General features: G+C 31.1%; 1 protein-coding gene across 1 annotated transcript in view; it reads left to right on the top strand.

Moving 5' to 3' along the window:
* LOC148616575 (uncharacterized) overlaps positions 1-16,665 on the top strand; it is a 95,209-nt gene that overhangs the window by 5,395 nt on the left and 73,149 nt on the right. Inside the window, exons 2-3 of the mRNA XM_088583777.1 lie at positions 1,467-2,783; positions 3,648-4,019. Of these exons, the coding sequence (XP_088439903.1) occupies positions 1,467-2,783; positions 3,648-4,019 (1,689 nt within the window). The remainder of the gene's footprint in view (positions 1-1,466; positions 2,784-3,647; positions 4,020-16,665) is intronic.

Below are 16,665 nucleotides of genomic sequence, written 5' to 3'. Positions count from 1 at the left end.
CAGGTATGAACCCCAGCAGGATGAAAAATGTCAGCTCAAGGTCACCGAGGGTCTTCAATGAACAACAAGGAAACCCTTGTACCATTGGGAAGGCTGCAGCTGGTCCCAAAACAACATTATACGCAAGTACAGTGAAAAAGTTGCCTCTTTAGCATAGTTTCACATTAATTATTTCTGTGCAAGTAATAGAAAAATGTAAATGTTTAAAAAAAAATGCCATAATTTATTTTTGATGTTTCAGTGGAATTTTTATTTTTTTATGTTTGTTTGTTTGTTGGGGTTTAACGTCCGAGCAGCAATATTTCAGCTATATTCAGACAATTATTTTTTTTATTTTTTTTTTTTTTTTTATATGTCATTATGAAATGATATTTACCATATGAGTCAACAATATCATGACAAATTAGAATATATATGGCTTAGAAACTGTCAATGACTCAACATGTAACTTGAAAAAAACCTATTTATGGGTTAAAATCTTTTGTATAATCAGGGATAGCCAAATATGAAAATGATGTCCCTGGTATAATGTTTGCAGAAATAAAAAAAAAAGCTCCTTTTTCATTTTAGATTTTTTTTATTTCAGTGATATAGAATTTTTAATTCAGAAGATGAGGCAGCATATTATATGCTTCATGTTAGTCACATATCACTAGTGTGATTTATTACTAATCTTTTACATCATTTGTTTCTCATGCATATCATGCAGTGGTGGTTCCAGAGGGAAGGGTTCTAGGGGTTGGACTTAGTTTGTTTAAAAATTTTGTTAATTTCATTCATTTTTTGGCAAAAATGAAAAAGTAGTGGCCTGGAACCTTTCTTTTTTTTCTCTGAACCCCTCCTTTTAAAATCACTGGATCCACCCCTGTAATTTCTGTATTGCTAAAATAAGAGTCAGAGTTATATCCCCTTGATTAAGCTTTTCAATTTGTGCCATTAAACCTTATAAAATCTTTATTTCTTTGGGAAACCAAACCTGATATATACATGTATACCTCACATCATGCATTTTCTATTTTACTTCATAGAAAAATGGCTTAACAGTAAATTTCATTGATGATTTAAAAATGGTTATGATATGTTTTTCAAAAGATTCACACATTTTAAATGTCAATAAATTATTAAGTAAAGTAGATAATAGGTGATAACTTAATTCACATAGACAACAAGAATTCAAATCAATAAGAAGACGATATCATCATTTCACAACAAAGTCAAAGACATTTATAATTCATCATGTTTATTTAACACATGCACAGATATATACCTTATTAAGTCAAGTTGACTTCTGTTAATGAAATGCATACATAGAATTACTTATATATGCAAACCTGATGACTTACTACTATGACACATACATTGAAATATAGGTCTTGTCATTTTGCCATCATAGATTTCTAGTGTTACTGTCAGTTTAATTTGTGTACTCAATGACCATCATCCAAAATTTATTTTTCTCTTTGAAGGAAACTGGTGCCAGCAGTTGTGAGAGCAGTGATGGAGAATACTATGATGATGTTGCAGTTATACACAAAAAAGAAGAGGTTTATGTGAATTCCTCTCACGAATCAAGTTGTTCTTTTCATGATGACCTTGAAGACGATGTAGGGTCACAGCAGGAATTTGAAAATGAGAAACCTGATGACCATAAAGAGGACTTTAAAGTGAAATATGAGGATGCACTTAGTGAGTTAGACCTTAGAAGTGACAGTTCACATCAATGTGTCAGATACCCTGGGGAAATTAATACATCGTTGAGCTCAGGGTATCTTGACCACCCAGATCATGATTTGGGGTCTTTCAACTTGTCCTCAGATTACAAGGGTCAGGCAATTGACAAATTAGACCAGCATACTCATTGCAAGAATGAGACATACCAGCATTGTACAGGAAGGGAGAAATCTAGTAGCTCAGATTTCAAACAACTCACCTGTCAACTTAAAGACTCATTTAGTGTAGAAAAAAGTACAGATTTACCCGATGAAAATTTGGTGGTTGATTTAGATGGTATAATTTCAAACCAGTGTAAAGAAGCTAAAAAGGTAAAGCATTTAGATATTGAAGGTGATATGCAAACAATTGGATGTAGTAACTGTCAAGACTCTCTAACAGAATCGTGTGAGAATTGCTATATTGAAAGATTAAAAGTCATTTCAAATGAAAAGGAGAGCATTAGGGGAGATATCAGTTTGAAGGAAAGGGAAAGTAGAAAAGGAGAAATTACTGTTTCAAATGTAGAGGAAAGCAAAAGGGAAAAGGCTATTTCAAAAGATAAGGAGAATATAAAGGTAGATGGTAAGTCAAATGGAAAGGAGAATATAAAAAGCAATGATCTTAACACTGAATGTGATCAAAATAATTCTTGTAAACATCAAGATACATATATTCATGCTTCTACCAGAACTGAAAACAGTTTTGAAGAGAATATGGGAACTTGTAAAAACAACACTTCACAATATATTAAAGACACTACTGGTTCTACATCAGAAATTCAGGGAACAAGTACCCAAAATGCTGAAGACAAAGCTGTATGCAATCACCAGCAGGTTTTCACCAATCTACAACTGGTGACTTTACGCCCTGTCAGAGGAATGAGAAGCCCATCTAAAACTGGTAATATCAAATTCACACCACCTTCATCACCAGGTTACGTCAAACCGAATTCACCAACTACATGGAGGAGTGTTTCACCAAGAACACCAAATTCTCCAAGTCAGGCATCAGGGAAGACATTTACCTTTAGTGGGCAAGATTTACCTGAAGTGGTATCACCTAACTCAAAGGTAATTATTTTCTCAGGCCTAAAAACTCTGTCTTTCAGGTATTTTCAGCATCTTTGTCAAAATGAGAGTTGGTCAAATGGTAATCTATGATTTAATTATCTCAGATTCTATTCTGATGCATTTGTCAAATGTTTGTGAAAATGGCAATTTTTAAAAATATCTTTTTATGGGGGTATGACTTATGGTTGCAGTTTTTCCAATTTATTTTAAGTGCACTTTTGACACTATGTTCTCAAGACTTTTATTAGCCCAACCCTTTCATCAAGTCTCAAGGCTGAAATCAATGTATTCATGTCACCAAAGGATATGACAGAAAGTGACTTCTGTTTTTTTCTCCAGTTGTACATGTGTAATTATTTTTTTTCAGGTTATCATGTTCAATAATTCAAGTATGTTAAAAATTTAGCTAAGAAACTGAAAAATCTTTGACAGATATATTGGGTAGTATGTTCCATTATAAAATAGATGATGCTTTGTAAAAAAATAATTGCAATAAAAGTGGTGTAAAATACGTATAACTCAGACAATAACCTGCATGGAAGAAATATCTGTTTACTTTTCATATTAGAAATGTAATGTTGACCTTTTTAACCTTAACACCAGCAGGGGGTTCATTATTTTTTAAATTAAATTTTTTGGGTAGTGTTTTTGTGTTTTCAATCTTCTCAAGAGAAAAATGAGACATCTTATACTATCTTCTTGCTTATATGTGCACTGTAATCTAATGTAACGTTTTTGTGATTGATTTTTTAAAACTTTCAGGAAAGAAATGCTTAAAATGAAATGTTGTAAATTTTTACTTAACACTTTGATTATTAAATGTGAATGTAAATTGGTCTACAGTATTTTTTATTGAATGTGCAGGATTCCACAGCAACTAACAAAAGAAACTCAACAGAAAGAAAAGAACCAGTATCAGGTCTAAGTGAATCAGAAGTGTATCCAAGGGACAGTGATTCAGTTGTTGCTCCAAAACAATTCTGTAAGTTCCAGTTAACCTCCAAGAGTCCTGCACACATCAACACTGCTTGTTTGGAAAGGGTGACTTCAACTCATCACCAACTTGACAACTCTCAGTACTTGCACAGTAAGTTACGAGAGGTTTACGGGGATTGTACTGAACGAGCCGTATGTGAAGCTGTGGTCTTGCTGAATACCAACTACAATGGCTTCATGTTAAATTTCTGTGATGAATTTCTTGATCCTGCACTAGATTTTCTGAAGACATTAATAAAGGTAAGTAAAAATCTTAGTTGAGTATGAAACACTGTACAAAGCCATATTATAAGCCTGTACACCTTCCTTTGTTTGGACATTTGCTTAAACAATATATTAGTAGAAAAACAAATCTTTCCTCTGACAGAAAATATAATTAAGTAGCACTCCAGCTAAGAATCATGCAAAATGTGATTTATCGGTAAAAAGCCGACATATGTTTAAATTGCCATAGTAATTAGAAATTATCATTCAGTTTTTCATATTACTGGTGTTCTTAGAAGATAAAAATTATATAGAATGCACTGTAGATTTCAAAATTAAGGGAGATAACTCTGTTAATGACACTCAAATACAATAGAATCTATTGGAATTTCAGTGTTGATTATCTCCTAATAGCCCATAAAACAACTTAATTACAAAAATAAAAATATGTAGCCTTTTTTGGGGTGTATCACATTTTTCAGATTTTGCATGATTCTTACAAAGACAACTACTTAAAATGATCAAAATCAACAATAACCATCAAAACAAAAGGAACTTGTGTTTCTTACCTCCTGTTGTATTAAGGCTGGTTGCCTGTATCATAAATCTGCATGTGTCATCATAATAAATTTAGAGCAGACGGATGTTTAATTGGTAACTTTATCAACATATCAATTTTTGTATGTGGGAAACATACATTTTAACATTTTATTAACAGCAAACAATCAACAAAATATAGGAAGAAATGGAAATAGTATGTCTAACCCTAAAATGACTGTAAAAATTGTTTTTATCAAGCATCTTTTACTCCTTCATTAACTTTATAAAAGTATTTTATCATCAGAAGCTGGTTGAAATGAAGTACTAAACTTTTAATGTATCCACCGTTTGCAGAAACTGCACATGAACCAATCTAAAACTTTTAAAAATAGCTACAAATGCAAGTAAATTGATAGGCAGGCTTTATAAGGTGTGCAGACTTGTTATATACCGGTACAATGGTGTAATTTATTCTAAGGAAGGTCAGGATCCTTTTTTGCTGAGTTTTTTTAATTCATGTAGCTAAGTATCATCTTGATGAAATTGACTCTTTAGAATAAGAACAAATTAGTTACACTTATGAAAATATTCTTTAGAAGGGTCTTTCACAACTTTCAGAAGTCTGGTATTATCCAGTTTGGTCCTGTTAAGTTAGTTGATTAGACTTGCTAAATAAATTTACATGAATTAAAATGAAATGACATTTGAAGTAGTTGTTGGTCGGTGGTGATATCCAGATCAGCACATTATGTGACCAGGAGCAGCAGAATGTTCCTGTCTTCACTTGCCGTCTTCCACCATAGTATGTTGAAAGGTAAAATCCACCTGACCCATATTGTAGGAGAAGTACAAGTTCATAATACACACCTAATTAAACCTACTTTGTTTAGAACACAATGAAATGTCAGAATAAAATGTAATATGAGAAATAAACCAAATACTTACAAATTATTAATGATTCATTAAAGATGTAACAAGGTGTTAATATTTGATAGGGCTGTCAACCCATGTGCAGTGACCATTAACAATAGTACCTGATCAGGTCAGAGCCAGTGGTCAAATATAAATACCCCTGCCAACAGGGTCAGATTGTTTATGATCTTGAGGTCAAATTGATCTGGTCTTAGATTAATATTTGTGGTGTAGTAAACTAGGCATGGTGACTAAATATAATTACCCCTGACAACACATGGTCCAAAGGTCAGTTTGATCTAGTGCCTGATAATGTTTGTGACCAAATACAAAGAAAAGGGTGCCACTATCAGCATTTAAGTATTGTGTGTTCTTTTAAGGTTATCTTTGATTAAGATACAGATAATAATTGTTTTACACATTGTTGAAGGATTGCCCATTATTTTGTTTTTAGGATAAGTTGTATTGCTCTGATGTGTCATCACTGCAAGTTTTGATATTACTATTAGTACCTAGTTCCTTTATTTTATATGAGAGCTAATTAGAATGCTTATATAGGCTTATTTTCTGTAGATCTGTTCTCGCTCATGCAGGCTAGAGTTTGAAACTTGCCAAATTATGAGGCTGCCAATAAGCAGAAAATACATTTTTTCAATTGATTGAATTACAATGAGTTTAAATTAATTCTTTTGATTTTTGACATGTAAAAAACCCATCTATATGGTTTATAATATTTTCAGTTATAGCCTATGCAGGGCAACCCAGAATTTTAATATCAACTGACCCTATTTTCCATTCAAAATCTTTTGAAAATTACCCTTATGGAAATGCAATATGAACAAAGAGTTAAACTTCTCTAATCTGTGATAGGCAAGATTTATCTACTTAACTCAGTACTCCAGAGATTAACAGATTGAAATTTTACAATGAATTCTAATCTTCATGATCTAATTTGAATAAAGATTTTTAAATAATTTTTCTTAATGTCAATTTGTGATCACTTTAAAAGAAATTTTGACCTGCATGATTAAATTTACTGATGTAAACTGAACAAATAAAGTTAAATGTTCAGTTACATGTAAAGAGTCAGTCTGGGAAACAAAGCTGATAAATTTAAATTTTTTGAAAGAAATTGTAAACATTTATTTACTCTGCTTTTTATGAAGTAAAATATTGTCTTAAAGTGTTTTACTTTGTGATTAAATAAGAAAAGAGGTGTACCATTTATTTAAGGATAAGTTTTTATTAGGATATAAATTCATGTCAATTGTAAAACTGTCTACAGTATTTGAAGCTGTCTGGATTAAAGGTAAGTACTGGTAAATGTATATTATTTTCATGACTGATTTTGCTGACCTATACATACTTTTTGGTGTGGATTTAAATTCATAAATCAGAAAAATTGCAACATATTTTTTTTTTCATATCGTAAGGTGCTAGACCTAGGGCAAGGGATAGAACTTTTCAAATCAGTGAAATGTTTGTATCATATTAAGTTTCACCAAACCCTATCAAGCTTTCATTTGAAACAGGATGAAATCAGTCCTAGTTACTTTGATGCTTACATGAGAATGATGTAAAATGTTGAATACAAACGTTTCAATGATTTGTAAGAGTTGTGTCCCTTACCTCCTTAATCACTATTATGTTTTCATATGTTAGATATATAATTAAGACCATAATGAAGAATTAATATCATGAAAAAATGTGTATAAAAATCTCACAAAAATTTTTACAAAACTTATAAAAACTGACACCTTCCGTACACTGGAAAAATTGCATAATATGATTTAAACATATGAAAATATTTGTTGCATTTTCTCCAGAGGACGCTTACCCTACTGGTGCACCTGGTCCATGCTCCCAGTTTTTAGTGGAGTCCGAGCTGCTCGTTTGTTTTTGTTACTTTGTATGTATGATTTTTGTTACTCTATGTTCTTTGTTGTGTATATCTGTTTTCCATGTCTGGTCTTTGTCCCTGGATTACATTCTTTTGATTACCACTATAAACTTGGTTCCCTTGATTACTCTCCCTATGTAGGCATCAATTTTAATTGTTAGTTTTAAGTTCTTAGTAATAAATCTGTTGTTAGTCCAGCACCTAAACAGGCAAAATTGCAATATTTGTTTTTATATGTTTAAAAACATGGTAATATATGTTTAGGACCAGTGTGGTAAACGCACGTTTTTGTGCAATTGAAAGTACATGAATTCATATGTTGTAGAAAATCATATGAAAACCATACTCTTTTCATACATGAAAAAATGTTATGAACATATAAGCACCATATGATTTTTATTGACGTTTTTTTCAGCAATTCATTTTTTGGTCTGAAGCATATGTTTTTCATACATTTTCATGGTGGTCCATATGAAAAAAAAAACATGTTGCAATTTTTCCTGTGTATGTGATGCATTTTCTTGCTATTTTTTTATGTCTTTTGACAAACATGTTATAATATGATGTTGTTCATTTTCTGTGCAGTCCTTCAGTTGATAACTCAAAAACACTACAAGGGAGTTATACCATGTTTTAACTTCCTGGATGGAAGATGCAAAAATTTTAAAATGTAACTTTTGCAATGTTTGAATCATAATAATACCTCAATTCAAAGTACCACTGCTTAACAAGAACTCCTTGTATATTTGACACTGTGAAATCATTGTACAAGCATTTTAATCCAATTTTTGTTGTGTAGAATAGTTAGGCATTAACAGCATTCTTCCCAACAATCATGGTATATGTAATATTCAGTCAATTTTTCTAATCTTTTACAGAACTTCAAAAATGTCTTTGTATTAAGAAGTAAAGGAACCTTATCATGTTCGGATATTATTTCTATTTGATACGAAAACTAGAAAAAAATGTGTAAAAGCTTTTTGTCTGATGACACACCTAAATCTTGATATAAGGGTAAATAGCTTTTTTCTACGTTTTGATAGTGACGTTGTTCCTTTAATGTTTGCACTTCAAAGGAAATTTAGCTCTTTAAGGCTTTAGTTTTTAAACCTTATCTGTATTAGGTAATAGGCCAATAGTAAAAGTCATATGATACACGTATATCAAGTTTTGAAGATTGGATAATTTTATACTCCTCTATTGTTTTATATTTTGGGTGTGTCTTATGTGTCTTGTATTGTTTTATTCTTTTTCCTGTTTTTCTTTTGTTTAAAAGTAATTTTAATTTTGTACTGTTATTTCTAATTTTGTTCTTATTGTAACTGATGTTTTTTTTCACTCAAAGTCTAATGAATTTAGTCGAATTACTGATCAAACTTTTTTGGTTTGTAATTTTTTGGTAACTTAGAAATAAAGGGAGATAATACATTGATATAATCATTTAGTTGATTTGTTAGTTGAAAATGTTTAATACAGAAAAATCCATGTTCTCTCTCTTATCATAATGAGTTTATAATTACATGAGAACAAAAAAAATGTGGAATAAAATATCATAATGAGTTCAAAATTACATTGGACCGCCATTTGGAATAAAAAATGTGTAATAAAATTTACTCTATCAACCTATCCCACCCATATAGGATCTGTCTGTTTTTTTTTTTCATGGACACTTTCTTAAATTCTAAGAAAAAAGGAATTGATTAAATTGTATAATTTGGTACACATGCTGAACCTTATAAGGGCAGTGATAGCTTGCCTGGTTAAGCTGGTTTAACAGAATGCCCATTATTATGCCCTTGACCTTCAGTGTAATTTCAGGTCTTTCATAAAATTAAATAATTTTAAGTGCTGTTATGAAAATATAACATTTTCTTGTGAGAATTTCCCAGTTTATTGATAAATATTCTCTGGTTAACCTTGTACTAAGGAAATGACTTTGAACTTTAAGCACAGGGTCAATGAGATTTGGAAACAAATATGGGAGATTATTACTACAATTTTATGAAAAAAATGTGATTTTATGATAAATATTGGAGCTTATAGACAAATAACTGTTGAAACCTAATGACTTGTAAAATTGAAAATTTATATCATAAAAAAGTTTTGTTTTCACTCATAATCATTGTGATCTGAAACTCTTGTTGAATGTTGTGCAAATAATACTTATTTTGTTGTTTTGTTGGATAAGACTCGGCTTAGAGCTTGATAATGGATTCAATGGCTAAAAGTAATAATTTCCCAAGTAGACTTTGATAAAATTGACCCTTTTGACACTAATTTTGCAGAAATATTTGGTCTATGGATTCTATCTATTGTATGATATAAGTATGATAATCCTATTGTTTACAGTTTGTCTGTGTTCAATATGATATAGTGTATATGTTTAAACCAGACCCATTTTGGACTGTAAAGTTTGTTTCGTTTAGACATGTGTTTGGTTTAGACAGGTGATTGGTTTAGACAGGTGTTTTGTTTAGACAGGTGATTGGTTTAAACAGGTGATTGGTTTAGACAGGTATTTTGTTTAGATAGGTACTTGGTTTAGAAAGGTGTTAGGTTTAGACAGGAGTTTTAGACAGGTGTTTGGTTTAGACAAGTGTCAAAGGTTTACCAAAGATCAAACTACATTAAACTGATATGGAAGGACTTCAAAAAGTCATGTAGGAATGAAAATGTAATATTCAGGATTTGGCTAAGGCAGCTTTCACAGTAGATGCTACTCTTTGGGCTTTTTTTTTTGCTTTGCTTTTAAAATTTTGCTTGCAATTTTTTTTAATTTGTACTTGCAGTTTCAAGATGTTTTGAATGTTAATAAAAAATGTCACTGGAAATATTTTTCCGAACTGCTGAATTATACTTGTATCATTGTATTTTTGATATCCAATTATAATCTTCACTTTATATGGTCTCTAGCATTAGGATGTAGTATATTAAGTACACAAAAGAGCCCATGATTTTTATGCTTCTTACATTAATAAACCAATATTTCATCTTCTCTTTTGTCTCTACTGTTTGTTCCTTCCATGGAAAATATGCTATGCAACCTAATCTATGTATTTGTTGTTTTAAAATTTTTGTGTAATTTTTTGATATACACTGTTACATTGTTTTACAAATACCATCCTATTTTATTAAGGAAATGATTAATCTTCTTCATTATACCCTTTATAAATTTTATCATTCAATGTCAACATTGATACAAGAAAAAACTAATTGTGTATTGATGTGACCATTTTTTTCTACAATAAACACCCTAGCCTGGTTCTTTCTAATGCCTGTATGAATGAAAAATTGTTATTAAATATGACTGGAATTAAAGGAGAAATTGAAAAGATACAATTTACGACCAGACATCAGTTGATCTAGATGAGTATATAGTTTTCAGTAGAGATCAGATAATATTTACTTACCTTTTATGCAAGAAAAGAGATGTGCACTTTGTGGGAGATTTTCTAAAGATATTTCACTCTAGGTGGTGTTATAATTTGCTAAATACCTTGTTAAGTATTGCAACCTTGTATTTTGTACCAAGTCAGAGCAATTTGCCACATGCTTATTGTAAAAAATATTATTTGTATTTTTTGTACCATATTTTCTTCCTGCTCATTGCTTGCTTGAAAGTGCAGAAGACTATTTGAACATAAAACTTTTTCTGAAGTCTCCTCCTCCATTCTTTGACCATAAGGACAGTATCTGACATAATTTCAGGATTTAGTATAAAAAGATTTTCCTTAGCACGTTGAGAATAATGAGGGGACGTAAAGCTATAAAGGGAGATGGGAGACAAGAGATTGGAGATAGGAAATGAAAGATGGTAGAGAAAGGTTAGGGAGATGGGAGACAAACAAGTGAGAGAAGAAACTAAGTGTAATGCAGGAACTTTGCATATACACTTTTATTGCAATAGATCACTACCAGGTCATTTTAATCCGCCTGTCCACCCCTCAATAATATAAAGACATGTAGAGCTCTTGTTTCAGAAATAAAAAAAATCATTCTATATTTTAATTGAGAAGTGCTGCATTTATACATTCTGTTTTTTTTTTATATCTCTCATTGCACTTCAAATGAAAAATCTGTCAACTTTAATTGTTACATGTCAAAAGCCTGGTTAGTTAAGATGGATGAATTAGCAACTGGTGACTAATCTTTTGTAAAAAAAGTTTGACAGAATAGATTTGGAATTGTGCACTCATTGGGATGACATGGTGTTATGTTTTTGTATTTCTTACAACTAAAAAAACTTTTAATTGTATTTTAATTAAACTTGTCATGAATGTTTTCGTTATCTGATCAGGTAGGTTTTGTATACTCATACTTTTTTTTTTTTCACCATATCAAGAGTTGTTATTTTTTCGCTACATTAAGAAGGACATTATAGTAGATAATTGGTAAAGATATGGTTATGAAGATTCTAACAGTTTTAAATATACATTTAGATAATATTTGACGCCAGTATTAGTTTTCTTGATTTTTCAATTTTCTGCTTTGTCATGTAGGCTGAAAAACTGTAAGAGCTCTTTACAAGATCTCATTTCAAAAGAAATTTACAATTTTATAGTGTTCTTATTTATGTATGTCATATTTTGTGTCTAAAAATGATATCAATTTTCCAAATAAATGATACTGTCATTGAAAAATGTTTACAAACCATTAGCTAAATCATGAATTTAATTGACCCAAAAATGATTGGAAATCAGACCACAACACACCCTTTAAATTTACTTTTTTATTGTTTTAGCCATAATGAGTGCATTAATACTTTCTTTAATATACATAACACTTTTGTTTTTCATGTTCGGCCATGTCGTCATATTATTTTCACTTATGATAATATTTAAAATTTATTTCAACTGTAAGATAGTACAATTGAATTTCGTGTCAAATTTCAGATTGGCAGGGGAGATAACTTTTTTTTATTGTTAAGATATTTGATGGACAATGTTATTTTGTAAAATATACATTTGTCTTAATTGCCTGTAATGGATTGGAAAACTAGAGTCTCGTACAAAGTGTTACGGGTGATCAAGCAAAGTTTATGGCTTGTCAAACTTTTGAACTCATTTCTTTTGACAATATTTCACTTTTTCTGTTAGTTTTCAGATTTCCATTTAATATCTAGTAACAATAAGTAGATTTTAAGTAGAGATGGACTAAACTTTAAATGCAGAAGACAAGATATAATTTAAGGGTTAACAAAATCAGAAGAGCATCTTATTATATTACAAGTAGACTTTGTTGAAGTGAAAAAATTGGAAGTCCTCATCAATATTTGTTTGCTCCCTCCTTCAATTAAGAACGACAACATTTGAAAAATAATTAAGTTACAAGTTGTATCCCATTTCAAAATGCTGATGATGAATTTGAAAACAATAGATCTTGCGTAATCCCACATTCATGATGAATTTGAATACAATGGTCCTTGCCTAATCCCACCTTCATGATGAATTTGAGTACAATGGTCCTTTCCTAATCACATGTTGATGATTGACTTGCCCAATGCCAGACATCTTGTGACCAGTAAAATATGCTGCTGAAGACAGCGTGTTTTTTGCTATAAGCCCCCATAATACTGCTGTTCTACGGATGTCAGTGTATCATTAAAATCATTCATACTGCAACATAAAAATTCTGAAAAGCATTTTTAAGCAAGGAAAACTGTGATTTCATCCTGAAGCAAGCAACAGCTATATATGGTTTGTAATTTCACGTTAATAAAAGTTCAATTACTGACAGACAAAAATGTAAATGTGTACAGTCAATGTGTATTAACTGCTGAAATAGAATGGTTTCAAAATATAGAGGACTTAATCATTGTGTTAAATCAGTTACTAGTTCACCATAGATATATCATGTTGTGTAATTTGAATAAAAAATACATGATAAATCTCTGAGCTTATGAAGATGGATTGTTTGTTTTCATTTTTGCTCTCTGCAAACTATAAATATGATTTGTTTTTTAACAAATTTATTACCCTCAAAGAGTTTTCACTAGTTAAATGATAGTTTCTATGGGAAGTTTTTTTTTTCAATGGATCACATCTTCATGAAACTTAGTCTACTTGTACATCAATTCAAAATTATCCTGATATCTTTTGTATATAATCACCATTCCAATAATGTGTTGATATGTTTGTTCATCTTTTTTGTTGAGAATGTTTAGAATAGACCCTTTTGAGGTAATTGTAGGGTAGTTGATGAGCATGTGTGACATGTATTTCTGCCAGGTAGCTATAGGTTTTGGAGTTCAAAGTATACATTAACAAAGGACTCGGACTTTTTTGAACTGATTTTTAGGTGTGCTTAATTGTGTAATATTTTTTCACAGTTGCCGGATTTTAAAGGGGGAGGGTTGTGATCATGCCAAAGTATTTTAACCCTGCCACATATTTGTCAGGAATTTCCGGCTTCTGTATGTCTTGTTTCTTTTTCAACATTAGTTTCTTTTTTTTTTTTTGTATGTTACTTGAGTATATAGGGGTAACTCGTTTGCTGTACATTTGTATAATGATTTTTTGGGGGCAGCTGCAGCCAGCCCTGAGGTTGGAAAGTTTCCTTGTCATTCATTGAAGACCAATGGGTGGCCTTGGGCTAACATTTTCATCCTGGTGGGGTTGTTGCCTCTATGACATATACACCATACCTATTCTCATAATATTGAGCATGCTCATTAACTACTCCAAAGTTAATTCTAAAGAGTCTATTGACATGGGTTTGTAATGAAACCTCTCACCACTGAATTAGCTCCAAGTGTTCTTTTTTTTCATTTCTTTACTATATTTGTATTGTCATTCCCCCATCAAATTTACATCTCATGCATTGTAGTAGTCTATTTGCATCCTATTTATTCAGGGTTTTAAGAAATTTACAATGAACTTATGTATGAGTCTATCATTGTCTCCTTGAATAAGGTAAATTAAATACAGATCTATAAATCATCCCAGGTAATTACCTGTAAATAGGTGTGATTCATCTAATTACCTGTCAATCAAATTGTCATCCTTTGTTTTTACCTGTCTAAGAATAGAATGAAAGAAAATTATGGTCATATATATGTAATGTACAAGTTCTGTTGAAATCTGACATCACAGTATCTATATTTCTTTTAAATGAGTTCATGCATTCAATTGAATTCTTTTAAAATTAAAAGTTTATATCTTTTTTTACCCCCTGCAAACAAGAATATATTGGTGGACTGGTACCCTATCAGTTTTTCTGTCAGTTTTCCAATTGTTCTGTCCACATACCTCATGACTCATGAGTGCATCTCCTCTTTAACCATTAAATGAATTTTGATTTAATGTTATGGGAAAGTTATAGTTATCAAATGAAGATGTGCATGAATTAAGATAATTGTTGTCCATTTCCTGCAAAGAGAGATAATCAAACATAAAGGTTTTTACATTTAAGTCTACTTTCAGTGGGGTATTCTTTAAGTGGGCATCTAGTATCTAATAACTTACATAAAGGAATTGTTAATGTTGCAAAGAAAGGCAGAGGAAATTGATCAAATAAGTATTATGACAAAAATGGGTTTTGAATACATTTTAACTTCAGTAGTTATAGATAGTGTCAATGTCCTTAAAACTATTTGTTGAAGTCTAGCTAGTCTGCCTGAATTTCCCCAAGGCCAAGTTAAGTTATTACTTAGTTTGTCATTCACCCTAACAAATATTAAATATAATAAAATTTATATGGTTGGGATAGGGCTTAAAAAATATGGTATCCTACAGTCCTTGAAATGTAAATGTTGGTTTAATTTTTATACTTTATCCCATCAGAAATGTCCCCAATAGTTGACTAGTTGGCTAGACTGTGAGCTTGTGCCTATTTGAAAATTACATTAGTTTTTCCTGAAAAATTTTGGTGCAAGTGTGCATTATCTGTTTTTTATCTCTTTAAATTATGAACAGAACATATGTTGCTGTAACATAACTTGAATGTTATTTATCCTGTTACATGGAGATGGAGAAAGAACAGAGCAGGTTATTTCCTTTATACCCCTACTTCAGATTTTACAGGTTCATAGGAGATGTACTATTTATATTTATGTTTTTTTTTCTGAATAAAAAGTATCTAAGTTTCATTATGGTATTTTATGGAGCTGTCCATCTGTTCATCTGTCATTTGTTTTGTAATGCTACTGGTATAACTCAAGGATTTTATTTATTTTTGGAACCATGTATGTCATCATGGAAGGAAACTTCCTATGATTTATTTATTGTGTTTTGGATTATAGAATTATGTGATTTCTACCTACCTACCTTACGTAATCGTCTTTGAACTGGTCGTTACATAAGGCCTTCACTGAGGACTACCATCTCTGTCTGCTGTCATTTTCTGAATCTGACCCCATGTCCACTTATACTATTTCTTCTATTTTTTTTTTACAGATCTCCACCATCTTTCATTAAGTTGAACTCTGTTTCTTTTTCCTACTGGTGCCTATCTCATTGCAATAGAATTTCTAACGCAGAGAAAATGTGACATAGTTATGTTCTTTAGTGCAGCTGTTTTCAAATATGGAATACAGAGGTATATCACCTCTATAGGTGTTTTTTTTTTCAGTAGGCATGTGCAGGCAGCGCTGCGAAACAAGTAAATAATTGAGAATAGCCTTAAATTAATATATATGGATTTCTAGCGGAAATATTTCAATACATATATCTCTGTCTTTAAAGTACTTCTCTGTCTAAGAATTGGGCAAAATGATGTGGCACATGAAGGAAAAAAATGCAGACTTGGATGCATTAACCAATTGATTATACCTGATAACAACCAGAAATTACCATCAGAGTGTTTGTAAAGTTTGCCTTTTTAAGATATTGAAAGGTCAAACTCAGTTGAAATGCACTATGGAAAAATGGCAGGAAAACTTTCCCACACTCTTTCCCTATATAAACTGTCAAAAAATATCTATGTCACAGATGCTTCAGAAAAGACTTAAATAGCTTTTTTGTTCTTTTCTAGATGTATAGTTTAAGCAAAAATGACTGAATTGGGGAAAATGATGTACCAACTATTGCCTGATTCTTACACAGAATGGTACTTAAATGGTTTGATATTTATTATACTTCTTTTTGTAGATTCAGTAAAAGATGAACATTTTGATTATCCCATATTGTCATATGAAAATTTATGTTGAAATTTGATCATCTCTATTGTGGTATGGCATACCCATGGTATTGTTAAACAGATATTTAAAAAACTGCTTTTGCTTAAGGACATCCTTTACATGCAAAATGAAACCTATAATGGCATTGAAGGAGGTCTTTTTGAAGATTTACTAAGTCTCAGATTTCTTTGGAGTTTTCAAATAATACATGTATA

Source organism: Perna viridis, chromosome 5 (genome assembly GCF_037379345.1).
Source record: "Perna viridis isolate PV_CMFRI_1.1 ecotype Kerala chromosome 5, ASM3737934v1, whole genome shotgun sequence".
In the NCBI taxonomy this organism is placed as follows: domain Eukaryota; kingdom Metazoa; phylum Mollusca; class Bivalvia; order Mytilida; family Mytilidae; genus Perna; species Perna viridis.
The sequence above is the reverse complement of the archived record's forward strand: the minus strand, read 5'-3'. Positions and strand labels throughout refer to the sequence as shown.